This window comes from Pleuronectes platessa, chromosome 21 (genome assembly GCF_947347685.1).
Source record: "Pleuronectes platessa chromosome 21, fPlePla1.1, whole genome shotgun sequence".
NCBI lineage: Eukaryota > Metazoa > Chordata > Actinopteri > Pleuronectiformes > Pleuronectidae > Pleuronectes > Pleuronectes platessa.
The window spans coordinates 9,724,281-9,743,601 of NC_070646.1; the positions used below are offsets into that span (position 1 = coordinate 9,724,281).

The 19,321-nt window shown below is 45.7% G+C and overlaps 1 protein-coding gene across 4 annotated transcripts in view; it reads left to right on the forward strand.

Annotated features, from left to right (window-relative positions):
* Positions 1-19,321, forward strand: part of ntn2 (netrin 2) — a 46,947-nt gene that overhangs the window by 15,165 nt on the left and 12,461 nt on the right. For all 4 annotated transcript variants that reach the window (XM_053414377.1, XM_053414375.1, XM_053414376.1 and 1 more), the window contains exons 2-3: positions 187-1,477; positions 14,353-14,541. In XM_053414377.1, the coding sequence (XP_053270352.1) occupies positions 427-1,477; positions 14,353-14,541 (1,240 nt within the window). In that variant the 5' untranslated portion in view covers positions 187-426. The remainder of the gene's footprint in view (positions 1-186; positions 1,478-14,352; positions 14,542-19,321) is intronic.

Below are 19,321 nucleotides of genomic sequence, written 5' to 3' on the forward strand. Positions count from 1 at the left end.
GGAAGGCTCTCTTTATTACCCAGTACAAAGGACCCAATTAATTTTCTTTATAAGGGCAAATATGATTTGGTTTTGAGGGTACACATCCATTTTTTAAACAGTGGAGTTCATTTCTCTTATTATATCCTATTATGGTAAAAATATGTCTGTGACATTGACCTTTCTGTTTATTTCTGTCTCTTGCAGGAAGAGCTCTGGTCAGTCTGAAGTGAAGGGTCGCTGAGCTCGGACACTCTTCTTCCACTGATTCACAATTACACACACAGACTGTCTGAGAAAGTCACACACACACACACACACACACACACACACACACACACACACACAGACACATCTGCTCATCGACACTTACATGCACTTATAGACACTTTGGTTTTACTCATAAAAACTCATACGTGCAAAAACAGACGCAAGTTCACAAGCAGGATGAAGGAACCCTGGAGGTGCCTGTTGGGCCTCTACCTCCTGGCCTGCACATTCTCCGCCCACAGTGCCACCAATCCCTTTGCCGGGCAGCAGAACCCTCCAGACCCTTGCTACGACGACACAGGTGCAGCCCGCCGCTGTATCCCCGAGTTTATCAACGCTGCCTTTGGTAAAGAGGTGGCGGTGTCCAGTGTGTGCGGCCGGCCTTCGTCCCGCTCCTGTAGCGTTGTGGAGCGCGGGGACGATCGACCCTCCGTGCGCTCGTGTCAAATCTGCGACGCGGCTGACCCTCGCCGTGCCCACCCGGCCTCCTACCTCACCGACCTCAACTCAGCACACAACCTCACCTGCTGGCAGTCGGAGAATCTGAACACCTCTCCGTACAATGTGACTCTCACCCTTTCGTTGGGGAAAAAGTTTGAAATCACCTACGTCAGCCTGCAGTTCTGTTCGCCACGGCCCGAGTCGCTGGCCATATACAAGAGCATGGACTATGGCAAGACCTGGATGCCCTACCAGTACTACTCCTCTCAGTGCCGGCGTATGTACAATCGGCCCAACAAAGCAACCATTACCAAGCAGAACGAGCAGGAGGCTCTATGCACAGATGGCCACACTGACCTCTATCCTCTGTCTGGTGGACTGATTGCTTTCAGCACTCTGGATGGACGGCCCTCTGGTAAAGACTTTGACAACAGCCCGGTCCTCCAGGACTGGGTGACAGTCACCGATATCCGCGTGGTGTTCAACCGGCCCCAGCTTCCCCGGGAGCTGGCGCTGGGGGCTGGCAGCAACAGCGGAGGGAGGGACGATGACCCCATGGCAGTAACATCGACACTGCCAACTTATTTCTATGCAGTGGGGGACTTCCAGGTGGGAGGGAGGTGTAAATGCAACGGACACGCCTCACGTTGTCTAAAAGACAAGGAAGGCAAACTGGTGTGTGACTGCAAACACAACACGGAAGGGCCTGAATGTGACCGCTGCAAACCCTTCCACTACGACCGGCCGTGGCAGAGGGCCAACGCCCGCGAGGCCAACGAGTGTCTGGGTAAGTCTCTCCATCCATCTGTCATCATTTATTATCTTTCCATGTGTTTGGAACATACCGAAGATTTAACTTTGCCTGCGAGAATACAGTTATGTTGGTTTTAACAAACCACAGAACCCAAAGGATTAATTGAGTTTGTTCTTCTAGATCACAACCTATTCTGTGTAGAAATAACCTTTAACAGGTTTGCATAAAGTCACTGGCCATTATTAAAAAGGTCTGCTCCCTCTTGAGCTCTGTTTCTTTCCCTCTTCTGTTCCTCTTCCTCTGAATCAGGGAGGTTTTGCAAAGTCAGGCCAACAAATTTAGTTTACACACCTACACACAGGCACAGCATTAGAGAGGTAGAAATGGAGCAATTTAAAGATGACATTTGAGTGTCATGGTCAGTAATAGAGTTGCCAGAACAACCATGGATGGGTTCGTGCTTATTCAGGTGAGGAGTTCTGGTCGCATTTAGTGGTTGAGCCGGCGACTTTGGCAACATCTCTTGAAAAACAAACCTGTCCCTCCCTTTCATTTCCCATCAGCCTATTCTATTTACCGTTCCTCTACAGGGAAACAGGCCCACGCTCAACAAAATCATGTTTTGCGGACATCTGTATGAAAAAAAAACCTAATTTTCTCAAACAAGTCCAAACAGTGGATGGTAACAGCTCAAGACATTGGCACACCGCTGCAGCTAAGTCATCCAAGAATGTTATTTGGCCACGTTTGCCTTTACCTCAAGACATCCTCTGTCAAAGTCATCCAGTCGGGCTCTGAAAGCTTGCCAAGTAAAATTATAGCAATTTCTGCGGCAATTATTGTTAATGTAAATGGATTACCTTTGCACTGGATTAGAGTTTTCTATGATAACAGGTTTTTTATTTGATATTTAGCATACATATTAATTTCATGGCTGTAGAAGGGTTTTAGACACATGCTGTGTTAGTCATGCCTTTTTAGCAGGAATGTGTTCTCTAGCATGTGGGTATGTTTCCTTGGCGGTAGCGTTCACAGGATTTCTCCGTTAGTATAAATAGACATAGGTGGAACTTAATTCGGGTCAATTTTGCTTGTCATAAAAATTTGTTCGGGCAGGGAAATAAAACCATATTAGTAACCACTGTCCCCGTTTTAACCTTTCCCCATAATGAAATAAAATTACGGCCGTGCAGAGAGAAATAACAGGAGGAGAACACGTTGTGTTTTTTCGAATATGTTGTAATTGCCCTGTGAGCTGGCCTGAGATCATGTTTGGTGTCGCACGGTGCCAGATCTGTTCAAAGGGGACAACAAGTGACAGAGCCAGAGGTCATTTGAACATCAGACCAGGCCATGAACCCTCACCGCCCCTCCCGTGCCAACACCTTATTTTGGCTTCTCACCTCTCCATAACACTCACCTCACATTTAAAAACATGCCTACACCTTTGAAAACATCATCCCGTGAACCCTCTCTCATACTTTTGCAACCCCCCCAGCCCCCCTTTCTAATGTCCCGTAGCAGTTTCCGAAACGTTACACCCGTTTCCCGTAGATCTCTCCTCTGCGGGCTTGATATGTCACTTCTATCCTTGATTTTTGGACTAACAGGCCTGGCTGCACCGGCCAACTCTGATGACCTAATCCCAGCGTTGATACAGGGGCCGTTAAAGGCTGCTGCAAGTCGCACGCTATACCTGATCACACATCCGGACATGGCTGAAAAAGTTAGTCCCAGATGTCCCCGATTTCATGTTACAAGAACCTCTTTACAGCTTGTTCGGCTTATAGAACCGGTTCCAAAATATCCTCAAAGTAGCAGGAGAGCCTTTAAAATGGCTCTCCTGTGTATATTAAAGCCTGTTCTTAAAATGCACCCGCCCCTTGTTGATTGCTTTTACTTTTCTGACACGGTGCACAAATGGCGGCGGGCTGCGCAGCAAGCCCTGAGGCATGCCACTGCGCCGCGGCTATGAGATGCAAGTATTTAGACTGGGGAAGTGTGTTTAAGTGGCAGGTTACAGAGCCGAAGACTCCCATAGGTGTCACTAAAGTCTGTGTGAGGCCCTGAGGGTGTTTGGATTGGAGGCCTTGTCTGAGGTCATGATCCTCTGCGGGGCGGCGATGAGGTTAAGTTGACGGGGGGGGGGAAAGGTTTTTGGGTATTGAGGAATTCAGAGTGGGCAGACGTAGGGCCCAAATCAATAATTATTTCACACACCTCTCTGAGTCTGTCAGTCTTTGAGAAACAATGTGCGTGGCAGCCAAGTTTCACCACTTTAAGACTTCTGGAAGCTTCTGCTCTCGCTCTCGGCAGTTTCGTTTTTAAAGCTTAACCCTGCATCACTAGAGCGTTGTGTCTAACAGGCCGGTTTGATTGTTCGCGGCTCTCACTAAATGTCTGACAAGTATCACACCAAGATTACTGTCTGTGCTCTTGGCAAGCTCGCGCGCTGTCTCCAGACACAAGCCATGCACACACACGCCCATCTGCCGCCTCCCTCACTGTGAATCCTGCCTCGAGACATTGGTTTACAAATCCCTGCTCTGGTAGTCGGAGAGGGCAGCCTCGTAAAGGAGCGTGTCTGTTTGTATTGAGGGAGACATGATGGAAAAAGCTGTGATTTATCTGCCCCGGAGTTTGAGCAACAGGACACAATGAGGAAACAGATGGATAAGATCTATTCTGGTTCCAGGTTTGTGATGGAGTATTTGCTTTTCTGCTGGCATGGCAGTAATGTAAATACTTCATTGTTGACTTAAAAAATGTGAGACCCTATATCATGCCATAATAGAGTCTGCCAAAGTCCCTGTGTAAGACGAAGAGGCCTCTTGTGGAGTCAACGACAAGGTGACATCCTGAGTGTAGATGATAATTTATGGTGGCATCGTAGCACTCCACTCTTGGCTGTGTGTGCAGCCATCTTGGTCCTGCTTGGCTGCAGAACCAAGCCTGCTCTATTCTCCAGCCCTTCCTTTTCCCTCATTTGGCCGCAGGAAGTCCAGAGAGCTGCTCTGGGACGCTGCGAGCCCACGGCCAGACACCATCCATCGCTAATGGGCCCAACCAAGCCAGGTCTGCTCCCAGTTCTGCACCAGGCACACTGTTATGCATTCATAGCATAAAAAAAGCAGGGTCAGCGAGGGGCTGTTTGAATTGCCATTTGAGCTGATTTGCCAGGATCGCAGGTGAGCTGTGGTCGGGAGCAGAGCGGAGTGTTCCTGCTCCGCAGCAGCGTTTGGGTGCGGTGCTGAATATTTTAATTGTAAATTTGACGGGCGAATGAGTGATATGGTATTTTGCTTTTGCGCAAGGAGCAGAGTTTCCTTTGTAATTAAATCAATCCACCAAATAACTATTCACTGCAGTCTCTCGTTATACATCCGACCATGTCGTCACCTGGAGGAAATTCCCACAAATGAGTTGTCGCCTCTAAAAAAGTTATTACTTGTTATATAATGTTCGTGATTAGATCATGTCTGCCACACTAATGAAGGAGAGGTTGCATTAAAATGTGGATTTTTATAGCGGAAGACGGAGAAGGGAAACAGATTTTGAGGTTGCCTGCTCGAGCCCTTTGGTGGGGGGGGGGCTCGTCGTGTTTGGTGGGCTCGGCCTCAGTCTTTTGGAAACTATTAGGTGGAATTAGGGGGACATTGACAGATGGTTTTCTTAGAGAGAGCAGTGATATCCAGCAGAGGTGTGTGTGTGTGTGTGTGTGCGTCGGTGTGTTTGCTCAGAGGAAGAAGCCAGCCAGGAACACATGCTCAGGAACAGGCCTCAGAATAAGCACTCAGGTCTGTGCAGAGCGATGGAAACTATGAAGACCACAGAAGTACAAACTCTTTATTTTTTATTTCTCTCTCTGACAAGGGGCAGATGGTTATTTTGTGCTGATTAGAATTTCAAAATAGGCCTCCCCTCCTCCTCCTCTCCGAGCGGGGGCCAAGCAGAGGTCAGGTCCACGTTGCTGTGCCTTAGAGCAGATTCACCGAGACACTTTTCAGGCCTGGTGATTGAGAAATGACATCACACGTGAAACCATGGCACAACTTGTGAGGAGCGGGATTTGTCTGCGTTTGTTCTCTCTCCTTGAGTAGAACCAAGTTAACCTCACTTGAAATCCACACGGAATCATGAAAATCCATCTCTGCGGAACATGGCAGCCTAAATTTGTCCTCCCGCGTGTCCCTAGAGTCCATCACGATATGAATTTCTGAAGTGAGATGCCGAAAATAGACGGGAAGGATTGAAAGAAGCCAGGGCTGCCTTGATATTAATGCATGTACTGTATTTGCCATGTTCCCTCTTCTGCTAATTGACTTCCCGCCCCTCCCACCTCGGCTGCCTGTCGCTGGAGGCTAACAGGGAACCGACACTTCAATTACTTACACCACGACACTCAAAGATTTGTGTGTGTGTGTTGAAGTGGGGGTTGCTAAGTGAAAGAAAGTGATTTTGAAAAAGAAACCTCCTGTGTTTTCCAATAATTACATGGCAGAGGAATGTGGTTCTAAAATCAACAGCCCTATATAAAATTATGCCTCTGGGGTGGTTAGCGTGAGGCAAACAGGGTTAAGCCAACAAACATGAGGTGCGAGTTTTTACTAGGTGCGTTGCGGTGTTGGTTTTTTGGGGGCCTGGAGCAAATGTAACTTCCTTTATCTGGCTGAGAAGAGAGGGTTTGGTCAGTTTGCTCTTATTCCCTATGTCAGTATTGCAGCTTTGGTCCTCGGCCAACCCCACGAGGGATTGATGCACTTCTCGTCCTGTGAAGGAACTCGCAAAGGTTCCCTGGCCAGCGGGGAAACATGGCGAAACAAATGTTACGGACAGCAATGTGTCAAATAACAGCGCTCACGTCAGCTGGGTTAAAAAGCCGGAGGGAAAGGCTCTGCGGCCGCCTGCAGCCGAGCTAGTGTGTGCATTTATGCATCTCCTTACATTTGTGCATGTGTGAGAGAGCCACATGTAATCTAGCAGTGTGATGTGGTGTTTCATCCCGGTGCCAAAACAAACTGGTGGAGCTGCAGCGTGCCCACCCGGCTCTCCCAGGCCCCCGTCGACTCGCTCGCACAGATGGTAGCAATCACCTCCCGAGGTGCCCGTCACCGCCGGCGCTCTCTTCCTCTCTATTCTTGTGTAACAAGATTAACTCTCTGCCTGGACCTCTGCTACCTCTTCTTTTATTTCATATATTTTTCCCCCTTTTCCCTGCTGGAATCCATCGTCTTTTTTTCTTCTTCTGTCAGTGAATATGTTGTGTTTTAGTAACAGTTTGCCTTTTTATTTTCTCTATGGTCTGTTGCCTGAAAAAATATGTGGTTTTTGGCTGTTGGCGTTGCTGGTGGCAGAGGCATTCAGAGGCTGTTAAGAGAAAATATGTTTATGACAATCGCTTTACTGGGGTTGTGTCTGTGTGTTTCCGACATAGGCTTTCTTCCCCATGACTCCCATTCACAGTGTTAAAAATCATGTAATTGTCTCCACAGACCGTCATGCATATGGAATGAATATTGCTCGTTACAATATGAACAGACAGGTCTGGTGTGAGCCGTGTAAACATATGTATGATGTGGAGCGGATATTCTCTCCTGATTATATCCTCATGGAACAACTCTACTGGAAAAACCCAAATTCTTTTTTTCAATCCAACGTTTTAACATCACCTACAAATCCATGTTCAGCTATTAATGGTGTCAAGGAAGAAAACCATCATATACAACTTTACTTATTATCCTGCTCAGTCTTTAACAGGAAAATGAAATAAAATGTATACGAGGGGAGAAGATTAAACCCTAATTAGCAAACAATTGTAGGAATCTTACAAAAGAAAGAATCAAATCCCCCTTGACTGATGAGACTGATCAACAGATGTGTGACAAATTAAATCGGTTAAGATAAATATCAGTTTTCTGCTCCGCTTGTTCAAACAGTTGTACTGTATAATGTCGAGGGAAATAAAGACGCTGATTAACTCCTCTGGGAAATCTCTAATTGGTTTTGGAGACTTTGAATTTTAATAAAGGAACAGACAGGAAGAGTCTGTTATTCACTTGCATTGTGGGAATGGAAGGATCCAAGAATTTTTAGTAGACTATTTTGGATATTTTCCCACTATAGCTGTTTCATCAATTGTGAATATTTTTTAAACATTCAAAATAAGTAGAAAAGTCGTGAGGCCACATTGAGCTGCCAGAACAGCTTCAGTTCCCCCTGGAAGAAGACGTCTACAAGTTATTGGAAGTCGACTGACGGGATGATCATTATGGTTTAAAACAGGGGTGGGGAATTTTTTTTCCTATCAAGGGCCTTTTCAATTTTATAACATCCTTTGTGGGCCATACTAAATTATTGAACACATATATCACGCTAACTTCTCGAAGGTCATGGCTGGAACTGCTGCTCTTTGGCGAGGTGTCTAATGTCAGATGATGATGAGGTTTCTGCTCAGCTCGCTCACCTCAAAACAATAAAGGCTAATTTATGATCAACGATATATATGTGTACAGAAACGGACGGAGCCCCCTGGTTATATTCGGACACAGATACACAGATATGGATGAAAACTGGCAAAGGTCGCAGTACCAACTGAAATCAGAGGGGGCAGTGTAGCTAATTCTTCAGAGGACCATGCGACACAAGTAGGCAACTTAACCGTCGATATGTTGCGGTTCTTACTTAAGAGATTCATTATCACAACCTCTTCCATTGTTTTTTGTCAGAAACTCTCGACTCTGTGCTGCCCTCTATTGGATGCATTGCTTCGCGACCATGTCAACGTTAAAGGCGTATGGAAACATGTGGGCTGTAACAGTTACATTGTGTGAAACACACGTCTCTTTTAGTACATAAAGGCATCATGAGCTATAACACTGAATTTGGATTTTTGTATTTGTGAAAGCTGTTTTCTGTGCACAAACTGGTAACACTAACAGGTCATGAGCCAATAAGGAGCAACCTGAAATATGTATTAGTCTTTTATTACAGAAACTAAAAATTGCGGCAATTAGAACATTTGTAGTCATTCTGAATGAATTTGTTTGTATTCATGAGTTGCCTTGCGTAGCCTGGAGGCTGCAGGTTCCTTGGTTTAAAGGATCTCATCAGACCATACATCTCAACAGACCATTTAAAACATATGGTTTGTATAATTTTCATCAAACTATTTATTTGGATGAAAATCATCTGTTAAAAAAAGCCAGGTACCCTGCAGATACAGCCCAAAAAAAAAGTTCACTGCCTAGTTCTGGGATACCCATTATCAGTCCAGAACACTTTGGCTTTTTGTGCATTCACATGCAAGCTTGCATCCCAACCTGAGACTACTATAGTAGAACATATCACCCCACTCCCACCATTTCTACTGCCATCTCTGGCCACAGTGGTGTATGTATTCCATCTGTCACTTTCTATTTCTAAACCTGTACAGGCATCACATGTATCCCCCAGAGTAGACCTCATGGTTGCCAAGAGTCATGGCAAAATGGAAATCTGTTTTTTAGCTCAGTTGCTCCTGATTCTTCATGATAATTTGATTGCACAGCGGTCGTCTGCTTCTTCTCCTGTGCTCAGGACTGCAGACTGTGGAGGGGGGAAAAAAGATCAACTGAGACAGTCAGAGAGTAAAGGCAAACGTCGGGACACAGATAACAATGTTTAGATGTGGGGAAGTGAAGTGGACCAGAGAGAGTGGGAACAGAGCTCAGGACTCAACTCTCCACTGACACAAGGCCCCCCAAACTGGCAACCCTCCAGCCTAATCTCGTTAAAATCTCTCTCTGCCTGATGCCATCCAGAGAGAGAAGGAGACATGGAGGAAGAGATGGACAGCAGGAAAAAGGGTGGGGAAGGATACAAGGAGAAAGAGGGACAGTCAACCAGTCAGACTATTTGAGATAGGGTCTCATGAAAGTGAGAGGAGAGAGAGGAAGAGAGAAGGAGGCTTAGGGGAGGGGTGGGAGAGGAATTAAGGGGACTCTCAGTTCAAAAGGGCCCCCAAGAGCTGGCTCTTAAGCCCACGGCGTGAGGCTAACCGCAGAAACCAGTGGAGGGAGGGGAGCTCTGGGACGTGGTGTCAGAGCTAAAAGTGAAAGATACATCTGTGTGGACGCGAAGGAAAGAGCAAGTGGAGCTAGAGTGGCTTGGTTTCAAAAGAGGAAGAAGCATAGTACTTCACACAGCGGGGCTACTGGAATTGTAGGTTCCTGTTAGTTTTCAGCTTGGAGTTCTTAAATCTTTGTCTCAGCTTATTGTCCACAGTTCATTACATTGCACAGACCCGGCAGCCTTTACATCTGTGTGTGTCTCAGCTCTGTTGAAATTTTTCTTGGATCTTTCGTTACTTGATCTTTGTCGTTTTGTGAGCAGTTACTGCCTCTTGAAGCGGCCGTCTCTGGTGTGTGTATGTGTGTGCATAAATGTGTGTGAGTATGTGTGTTTTTGTCGATGCTCTACACTTACTTGGCTCTAATGAGGAGCTAATTAACCGGGTGTTCCCCGGTGCCCTGAGCAGGTGGCTGGAGCAGCCAGGCGGAACTCAGCCCAAACACACACACACAGACACACACCATAGAGACACACACACACACATGCTGGCAGGGGCCCATATAGCTGAGCCTGTTGGGTCGGGCAGAGAGGGCACCCAAGGAGGGGCTACTGCAGGTCTGGACTGTGGCCTGGGCCAAGGGGGGCAAGGTACTGGTGGGAGAGCAGCCTACCAGTTTTCAAGGACCAATTTTAGCCATGGGATTTGGGTTTTGCACAGGCATCCAAAATCAATTGGCTGTGCTTACTGGCTTGGCTTGGGTCGAGCTGAAGGAAAAATGAGGTTAGATTTATCCCTGACATATGGAGGGGAGCAGAGAGGCTGTGCACGCCACAGACACCCTCGCATTTTATTTGTTGAGCGCAGTCTTTACGGGCCAATTTGTCAAAGCACGCTTGACAGAACGGTCTGTGGGCTTGTTCAAGGTGCATGGACATGTTGAGGTACCTGTTGTGAAAGGTGTGGTGTTCTTCTGTCAGTGTACTTCAGCAGAAATAATCTATACTTTCTTGAAATCAGAGATGTAAGTAGAACGCTAGATCACTTTGTGTGTAGATGAAGTTATTTACTGGAGCAATATTATACCAAAAATTGAATTTGGCACTTTTATTCTAGATGACAAGGTGGTGAAACAATCCTCTTCTCTAATATTTTCCTCGGGTTTCATCCTCCTATCCCTCCATCCTCTCTCAGCATCCCTCTGTTTGCCAAGCCCATAGCCCGTGTTTGTTGTTCGATTTCCACGACAACGCGAGGAACCAGCTTTACGCATCCTTGAGTTGGACACTGACCCGTACCCTCAATGATCACAGTGTCTTCGCCGACGTCCACCCACAGAACTCCTTCCCATGCCAGAAAAAAAATCTCTATTTTCTCCGGCAACAGATAAAGAATAAGTGAGGGTGTGTTTTTTTTGCGGAGGCTTTGATGTGTTAATGAATTGAAAAATGGCCTTCAACGGCGTTCATTTATCCCCGCTGAGCCTATTTGGGTGGGGGTGGGGTGGGGGGGGGGCAGAATTGGTGGACGGTGGTGGGGGTGGCAGGTTTCGGGGGGTGCACAGGCACTTCAAAACAAACCCATAAACATTCCAGGATCCTTGGGCAGCTGCAGCTACAAGCTGGAGTTAACTGCAGGCAGCATGTACACTAGCGAAAACACACAGGAAACACACACAAACACCTAGTTGAGGTCATCAGAGAATTAGTTTTTGTCATTTATTAGACTTAGATCACACGTTTATCTTAGTAGTCTCCTGCTCTTGTGTCTTCGGCAGACATTTCCATTCACGTTATTCTTTTCCTGCCAGGAACCGACTCTCCCATTTGTCTTGAAAAGTCTGTCTGCTGTTCAAGTCCTTCCCAGTCGTCCCAGATACATATGTTAAACCATTTAAAGGTTCAATTCAGCAGCTCTCGCCACTTTCGCCACACTTGAACATATCCCCTCTTTCCTTGGACTTTGTTGGCCGATCCTGTTGCCTCGCAGTAAATCGAGAGGATGCCGTAGGAAGGGCCACTGGTTCTTTAACTGGGGGAGAAAATGTGATCCACCGCTTTCATGTTCCGCTACAAGGTGTTAATGGACACAAGTGCTCACAGCTGTGTGGGTTTGAGACGCTTGATCATAATCAAGCCACCCAACACCCGCCGGCAGCTCCAGCCACTCACCGGAGCGGGTGTGTTTTTTTGTCACATTCCCCTCAGAAGAAGTCGGATAGGCTGTTTAGTCGTCAACACGTAGCAACACACTAGATACAGACACAGAAACACACACATCCATCCGCACAGGGAATCCACCTATTAGTGTTCCTAGCTTATTGGGGTTCAAACAGATATAAAACACTTTTACACTGTATCACCGGTGGAAAGAGATACATCAGTTTTAAACAATGTAACCATTACTGCCCCCATACTTTTATGCCTTGTTTCATTAGCATGGTTATTAAGCAAAATATCCACTAGAGGGGGGCGCAGAGTCGAGAGTTTTTGACAACGATGGCGATGATAAAGGAGGTTGTGAAAACGTAGCTAAGAAAGAGACAAAAGCGGCTGTTTGTTGATCAGACAAAGTAATGTATAGACGCCGCACTGCTGCAAATTTGCGATTGTATCTGCTCTTCCATTTTGTCTGTTTTCTCCCTATCCGTAAAGCTTTAGGAAGTCATGCACGATTACAGACGAAATGAATGAAGGGTATGGACAGAAGGCTCAGTCTGTTTTGTCTGATGTTGAGCATAAATGAGTCTTAAGATAGTGAGTTATTTTAACAGACTAATTGCAGGTTTCTCTCACTCTCATCTAGACACCCTCTAGGTTAAAATATAGGTCAAAGGTCAAACCTCATCTAGGGCTCACAGATCCATGGGAGCAAACCAAAAGATCCAGCTTTGTTTCTATATAAATATACATAAAACAGTATTTCATTAACTTCAGAATTCCATACAAATTGGGCTGTATAATAACCAGATGGAATAGGGAAACAGTCTGGGAATGTGCTCCCCTCTTTTTTTTTTCCAGGGTCGGCAACCAGGGTAAAGCAGGCCTCTTTCTCAACCTGGTGCCAGGCTTCCCTTTCAGGGTGGATGGAGATCTCATATCATTCACTGCCCACATATAGTACACATGACTGGACACTGGTAGCCAAAGGATTCTCATCCTGGGAAAGAACCTTCACACTCCCATTTGTGCTAAAAAGCTAATTTAATTTTGTAATGATCATTGAGCTCCACTTAACTGCAGAGCTGACCTTGACCTCAACAGAGAAGTGAGAACACTCGATCCTCAAGGAATTTTTGCATGGTTTTTTAAATATTACATATTTAGTATGCAGCTACTGCGAGCCCAGCAAATCTATCATAAAAGACACCCTTCAAAGCTAAAATACTAAAAAACCTCTCAAGTAAAATATGTGAATGTGTTGACTAACTACTGTTCCTCTCATTTCTCAGTTCTCTGAATTTCCTTGGTTCCTTAACCAGTGCCGCGAAGGCTAGAAAAGCTTAGTTGGTTAAAACTGGATGCTGGATGCCTATTAATGGCCGCTGCTCTACAGAATCATGACCCTTGCTCAAGAGAGAGAAAACAGTTATAACAGCTTGACACAATTTCACTCTGTGACTAAGCACATGGACGAGACTTTAAAGACGGAACACGTGCAGCGCATGAGAATTTAAAATATCTCAATCAATATTGTCAGATTGGGATTTTTTCATTCTAATACAATGTAACTGCCAGGAGCCTCAATGCTCTATGTTGCCCACAGAGCCGCACATATAGAAACACACATAAAAGCAGCCCCCACCCCCTCAGTCTCCAGCAATCTGTCTTTACTTATTCCCATTGTTGTGTCTCACTCTATTCCAAACATCCATTGTTAGTGAAATCCATTTTCTCAAACACATTCCCATCGGATTAAAGTTAATTTATATCACCCTCTGTTGTTATCCCCTAATAATCTTCTTTTGCCATAGCTGTTGACATTTTTGGTCAAACAGCTCAGGCAGTTGTTTACTCCTCTCTAATTTATCTGGGGGTAACTTTGAACTGGAACTGAGCTCCACAGCAGTCTTCATTGAAGCATCGGCCAAGTCTTCAGGTCCCAGGTCTGACTCTGATTTAACCAGAAGAGACTCTGGATCAAACTCTATTAAACAAACAAGCCGGGCAGGTTTCTCATTATACTCCTCCAATGTAAATCCCACATGTAGAGAGTGAACAGAGTTTATCAATAATGTCAAAGCTGGTGAATGTGGTCATATATGCAGGAGTCCCTGAAAAGACTGGTGAGACTTCAAGGAACCAGTTGGATTCTAAGTGGAACTCGCAGAGACTGTGAAGAGATATAACCTCACTTCTCTTGTCCCATATATTCTGGCTCGCCTCATTTAGAAGACAGCTAGCTCGAGCCCACTCCTTTATCTGAGTCCGTCCTGTTTTTAATAGATCTTCAGAGCCTTTACTCATCAGTGATTCATGAAATTAATGTCTCTCTTTCCAGTGATTAATAACTAATGGGCTGAGAGGAGCTGAATTCATTAATTATGAAATGGAGAAAATGAGCTCTGCAAATATCACTTTTGATTGATGAGTTCTGGAAGAGCAGCCAAGCACACAGCCGCACTGTAGGTTATAAACTTATCCTGCTTTACTGGAAAACCTCTCCCAGCTCTTTATGTGGTAGTACGCATAGGCTTTACTGTAATTCACACTCTACGTGAATATCGCAGCCTGGCTAACTTGCGTTTGTACTCTGTTAGATAAACACTGTGCACATACTGTAAACTTTTACATTTCTCCCGCTCACCTTCGCTGATGCAATCCCACAATTGTCAATGTTAACTTTCCTCTCCCCTCCGCAGCATGCAACTGTAACCTTCACGCCCGTCGCTGTCGATTCAACATGGAGCTGTACAAGCTGTCGGGGAGGAAGAGCGGAGGAGTGTGCATGAACTGCCGCCACAACACCGCGGGACGCCACTGCCACTACTGCAAGGAGGGCTTTTACAGAGACATGGCCAGAACCATAACTCACCGACGAGCATGCAAAGGTGAGTCCCACAAGATGTCCCACACTTGAGCGCAGTATTATGCAGGACGCACATAATTCCTTGGAGGCTTCATTCGACAGGCTGATCACTCACTTTAAATGGGCTGATGTCATGAATTACCAAGCTGCATTGTGGTTCCATTGCGTTGTTCTTGTATTCAGGTTTTCATACAACAATGCAGGCACCATAGCCAGGATAGCATGTTTGAGCAAAATTGCTATGTTGCGTGTCCAAATCATTAAACATTGATCGCTTTTATAACTACGGTTTCGCTAGCACCAATAAGTGTCAGGCACATCTATCGTCAAATACTAACACAATGCAACGATTTTTATCTTAAAGCTGAGTAATTTTGCATAATACCTCTTTGAAATCAATTGCAGTTAAACTGAAGATGGGCTGGCCGATAGAATTATCTGCTAGTTCCATGACTTCAAATTTTCCAAAGGCAACCATAGACTGCATATAAAGATGGTCGACATGGCTGCTCCTCAAAAGTAAAGCCAAAGTGTTTAGATTGCCCCCTGGTGGCTGGATGCAATATAGGTCATTGAACAAAATAAAATAAAAACTAAGTAGGCCTTAAAGTCAAATACCTTTCTCTCAAGGATGGTTTCTGTGATATAGTTGGTTGGTTTTAATGAGTTATTTAATGCTATAAAAACGGATTTAAATGGTACGACCTACAGCTGAGACTGACTCAGAGGAAGTAGAGCTGCGTCATCCATCTTTATAAACAGTCCACGGTTATTAACGACTTTACAAACAGTAATAACTATCCAGTTCATCTTCTGCTGTCAGAAAGTATTTTTCTCGGAAAGTATTACCAATATCTTTTTGTTTACAATAACTAATTCAAAACCTGCTCATGGACAAGGATCATTTTGTGTTGTATCAATCAGTAATAGAGTAGCAAAATGAATATTTATTTATGTGAGACTGTCAGAGATTATTACTTTAAGCGCAGATTGACTTTTAATTTGGCGACAGCCTGTGCTAAATGTTTACAACACGTCCAAACAACAGCAGAGTGAGATGTCCTAACCCGACTAATACCCGTGTAATCATGTCATTTCGCAGAAAGTGCAAAAGGAGTTACCGGTTGTGATTGGAAACATACATGGTCGTGGTAACTTTCAATAAAAATATCAGCATGTCTCACTTGTCATACCATAGCACAGAGAAACAAATTGATACCGAGCCTGAAGCGTTCCTGGCCGCTCCCCCAACTGTTTCCCCATACGCCACACACCACATAATATTATCACTTAACCGAGGCATTCCTCATGGAAAATGTATTTTACCCCTTTTATTATTTCACATTTGCAGTGAATATTTTTCAGCCTGATTTTTATGCTGGAAGCCTTTCGCTCCTCTCCCTGGACTCAACAATAACACGAGTTTCCTGTACTTGTTGCTCAGGAAAATACTCAAATCAATAGCAGAGAGGGAGTGTTCTTCATTCTGTTGATCCCGATGAAGGTAAAAAAAAAAAATCACTTCCAGAAGTTTGAAAAAAAACTGCATTGGTTGGAGCTGCCAAGGCCTTACAGCCGTGAAGATCTTTTGCCCGAAATTTCATGGCGAGAATCTCCCCCTGGCGTCCTCTCAGTTTTCCCTCTGCAGCCGACCCAAGCTGTAACCCAACACCGGGAGGTTTTCAAATGGCATGATATCAAGCCGCAGTTGCCCATGTTAGTTGCACTGAGATGTCGAGCCATTCATCACATAATGGCAAGCGCCTCGCTATGACTTGGTCACATACCTCAAAACTGAAGTCATCTGACCTGTTACTGCACCGAAACACTGAGTGAAAGAGAGCCGCCTTAATCCTGACACGAGATCGGCCCTGAGACGTGTGCAAATTGTTTCCTCATCTTCCATTTCCTGCAATACCTGGAGGTGCGGTGCTTTCACACAAATGCCCCCCCCACCCCGACACAACAACGTGTCCTTATCAAAGCCCAGGGATCAGGTGGTAAACAGTTTATCACCCCCCTGCACATAGGGCCCAGATGTGACGGAAATGAAAGTTGAAAAAGCCTCTGCAGAGCGGCTGACTCAATGATTGATCAGAGCAATTCCGGAGCCTTATAGGAGCCGTCATTTTCCTTTGCCTCAGCCCTCACGCCCTTTGTTCATCCCCATGTCCCATGATTGGTTTATAACCAACCTCTCATCTTCCGCCTCGACTCCTGCCTTCTCTCGACGTGACTAACCACTTTTTCTCTTACCCCGGACTTTCTTCTCAGGGCCTGATTTTCGCTCCCCTCCATGTTTTATCTCCATGTGTCAGGGTCAAGATAAGGGTCAGAGGTGGTCTATGGCTAAAGGGGGTGAGTCTCACCTCTGAAACATATTTACGACAATAAAACACAGGTGTTTTCCGAGGCCGAGATAGGAGTGCGGAGAGGTGGGGGATGTGGGATGGGCTAGTGCAGCTCTGAGAGGATGAATGGGCCATGTCTGTTTCTAATCAAACCTGCTTTAGCTGAGTGTCAGTAGACAATCTGAGGAGAACACAAAAAGGCAGAAACCACCTCACTCCCTGCCTCTATCACCTCCACCACTTAACCTCCTGAGTGTGTCCAATGCACTCTCCATCTTCCTGGGTCAGTACCAATGTCCCAATTCTGAGGGAATCCACTGGGCTCCAGGTCTGCAGCTCAAAACTCCAAGTTGTTTCAGAAGGTTCCTTTAAAAAAAAAGAGTTTGAAGCCAAATAAATGTTTCTTGAAACACAGTTCAGATCTGGTGCCTTCTACAGCAGCAGATAACATTGTTTTAACAGCTCACAGCGTAAATCTACCGTGCAGGGTTTCAATAGTATGGCTGATAATCAAAATCTACATTCAGAACATATTACTTCCGGGAACCACGCTGCTGGATTTTGTAGCAGCATAAAGATGCGATCCAAATTACACAATGTTTGAATTTAATCTGAGATGTGGGGCAGCTGTATTGACAGCTTGAGTTTAACAGTCCTTCAACAAAGTGTTCTTACCTTAAATAACAAAATAATGCCTACATCTATTATAAAAAAGATCTCTCCAACCAATAAAATATTAACTATTGTATTTATTTTCTCAATGAACTTTAACATTAATCACTGTACAATTATGTATTTTCTTCCAACAGCAGAGTGCAAATAACACAATCATCTGCAAATGTTAGAAACTGCCGAATAACTGCAGACAAAGAGCAGTCCCTGCAAGTACTTAAGCCCGCGTGCACACACAGACTCGCACAAAGCAACACACATCAGTTAAACGGCACAAACGCCTGTCAAAGGACTACAAATCCCAACACGGTGCCTGTCAAGTCTGCAGTCGCGCAGGCTTGAAAAGTCATCAACATCTGAGGACGTTTTTACTGCTTCTTAACTGGCCCGAGCCCCTGCACATAAAACTTCAGGACCCCCTCCCCCACCCCCAACCCCCCTCCACCGCCCTGCCCCTCACAGCCCCCTTCAGATCTGGTGTTTGCTGCTTGTTTACTGAAAGACGTGGACATTCACCGCAAATCTAAAATTGGGAAGGGGATGCGCGAAATGTCCACCATCACTCCCGTCTTTGTTCGAACTCTGCCTGGATCGCGTGGGTCGTCCGTGCTGCTCTGAGATCAGACGGGAAACAATGGCTTATCGTTCCTCCTGCTGTGCCACGTCTTGACAGGCATGACAGACCAACACCAGACTCGTATCAGACGGATCGAATATCAGGGGGTTTATCCCACATGTGTGCTTTAACATTGAACACAAGGTCGCACGGGCAAGAGTAAACCTCAAATCGAATACTTCTGAGGTTATTTAATTTTGACGAATCTAGCTTGTTTACTCTAAGACCCATCTAATCAGCTGGGTTTCATCATGAAGTCTTAAGACGTAAACTCCAGGAATGCCACAGATTCCCGAACGTGGCAGCAGGGAACAAAAGCCAGGTCCATCTGGGGCTGATGAATGGGGGTGAGGGGTGTGGGGGTGAGGATATGTACGTGACGTGGTTGGCACCGAGTGGCAGACAGATGGTTCGGAAAGACCCTTTCTGACTTGACCTCTGGCATCCATCTCAATCCTGCGTCTCACCCTGCCAGATGCAGATGTGTCCTCCCCTCGAGGTCGGTCAGGAACGCTCACCAAGTGTCAGCGGAGCTTGAGTTTCCTGGTCCGGGCCTGCGTGACTGAAACGGTGGGGATTTTGCACGCTAAGGCATCAGATTTACGTCTCCCTGCACAGCTTCAAACAGAGCGCGGCCACTTTGACACCTGTGGACCGGTTGGCCTTGCCCGGAAAAGGCGAACATGTTTCTGAAGATCTGAGCTGCGGCTAATCCCTTGCCCCCCAACCCCCCCCAACCCCTCCGCCCTGCTGCCAGATGCACACGATCACTCCTGGGTCAGTTTTGGGGCGTTTAAACCCTCCCCTCACCCAGTCAACAGGTGGTAAGGTCCTCTGGCTTTCCTCTGTTTTTAGCGGCTAAAGAAAACGTCCCGGCACAAGTAAACACATTCACAGTTCCTTCAAGTGGTGGGAAGAAGCTGTGGCATGTTGGCAGCTGCCTCTCTCCCTGGCAAGCGCTTCAGCAAACTGTTGAGTTACAGGGTTTTCCCCCTACCAAGTGTAAATTTTGCCTTTCTTGTCTTTTCTTGATAAGCTCGGACGAGTAGCTCTACATCTGCTGAAGTTTTCCAAAGAATAAGATTGAAATTAAGGAGCGGCACAAGGTTCAACTTAAATTTCACTGTTGTTTGTTCTATTTCTGTGGAAACTGGTCCAGAAGA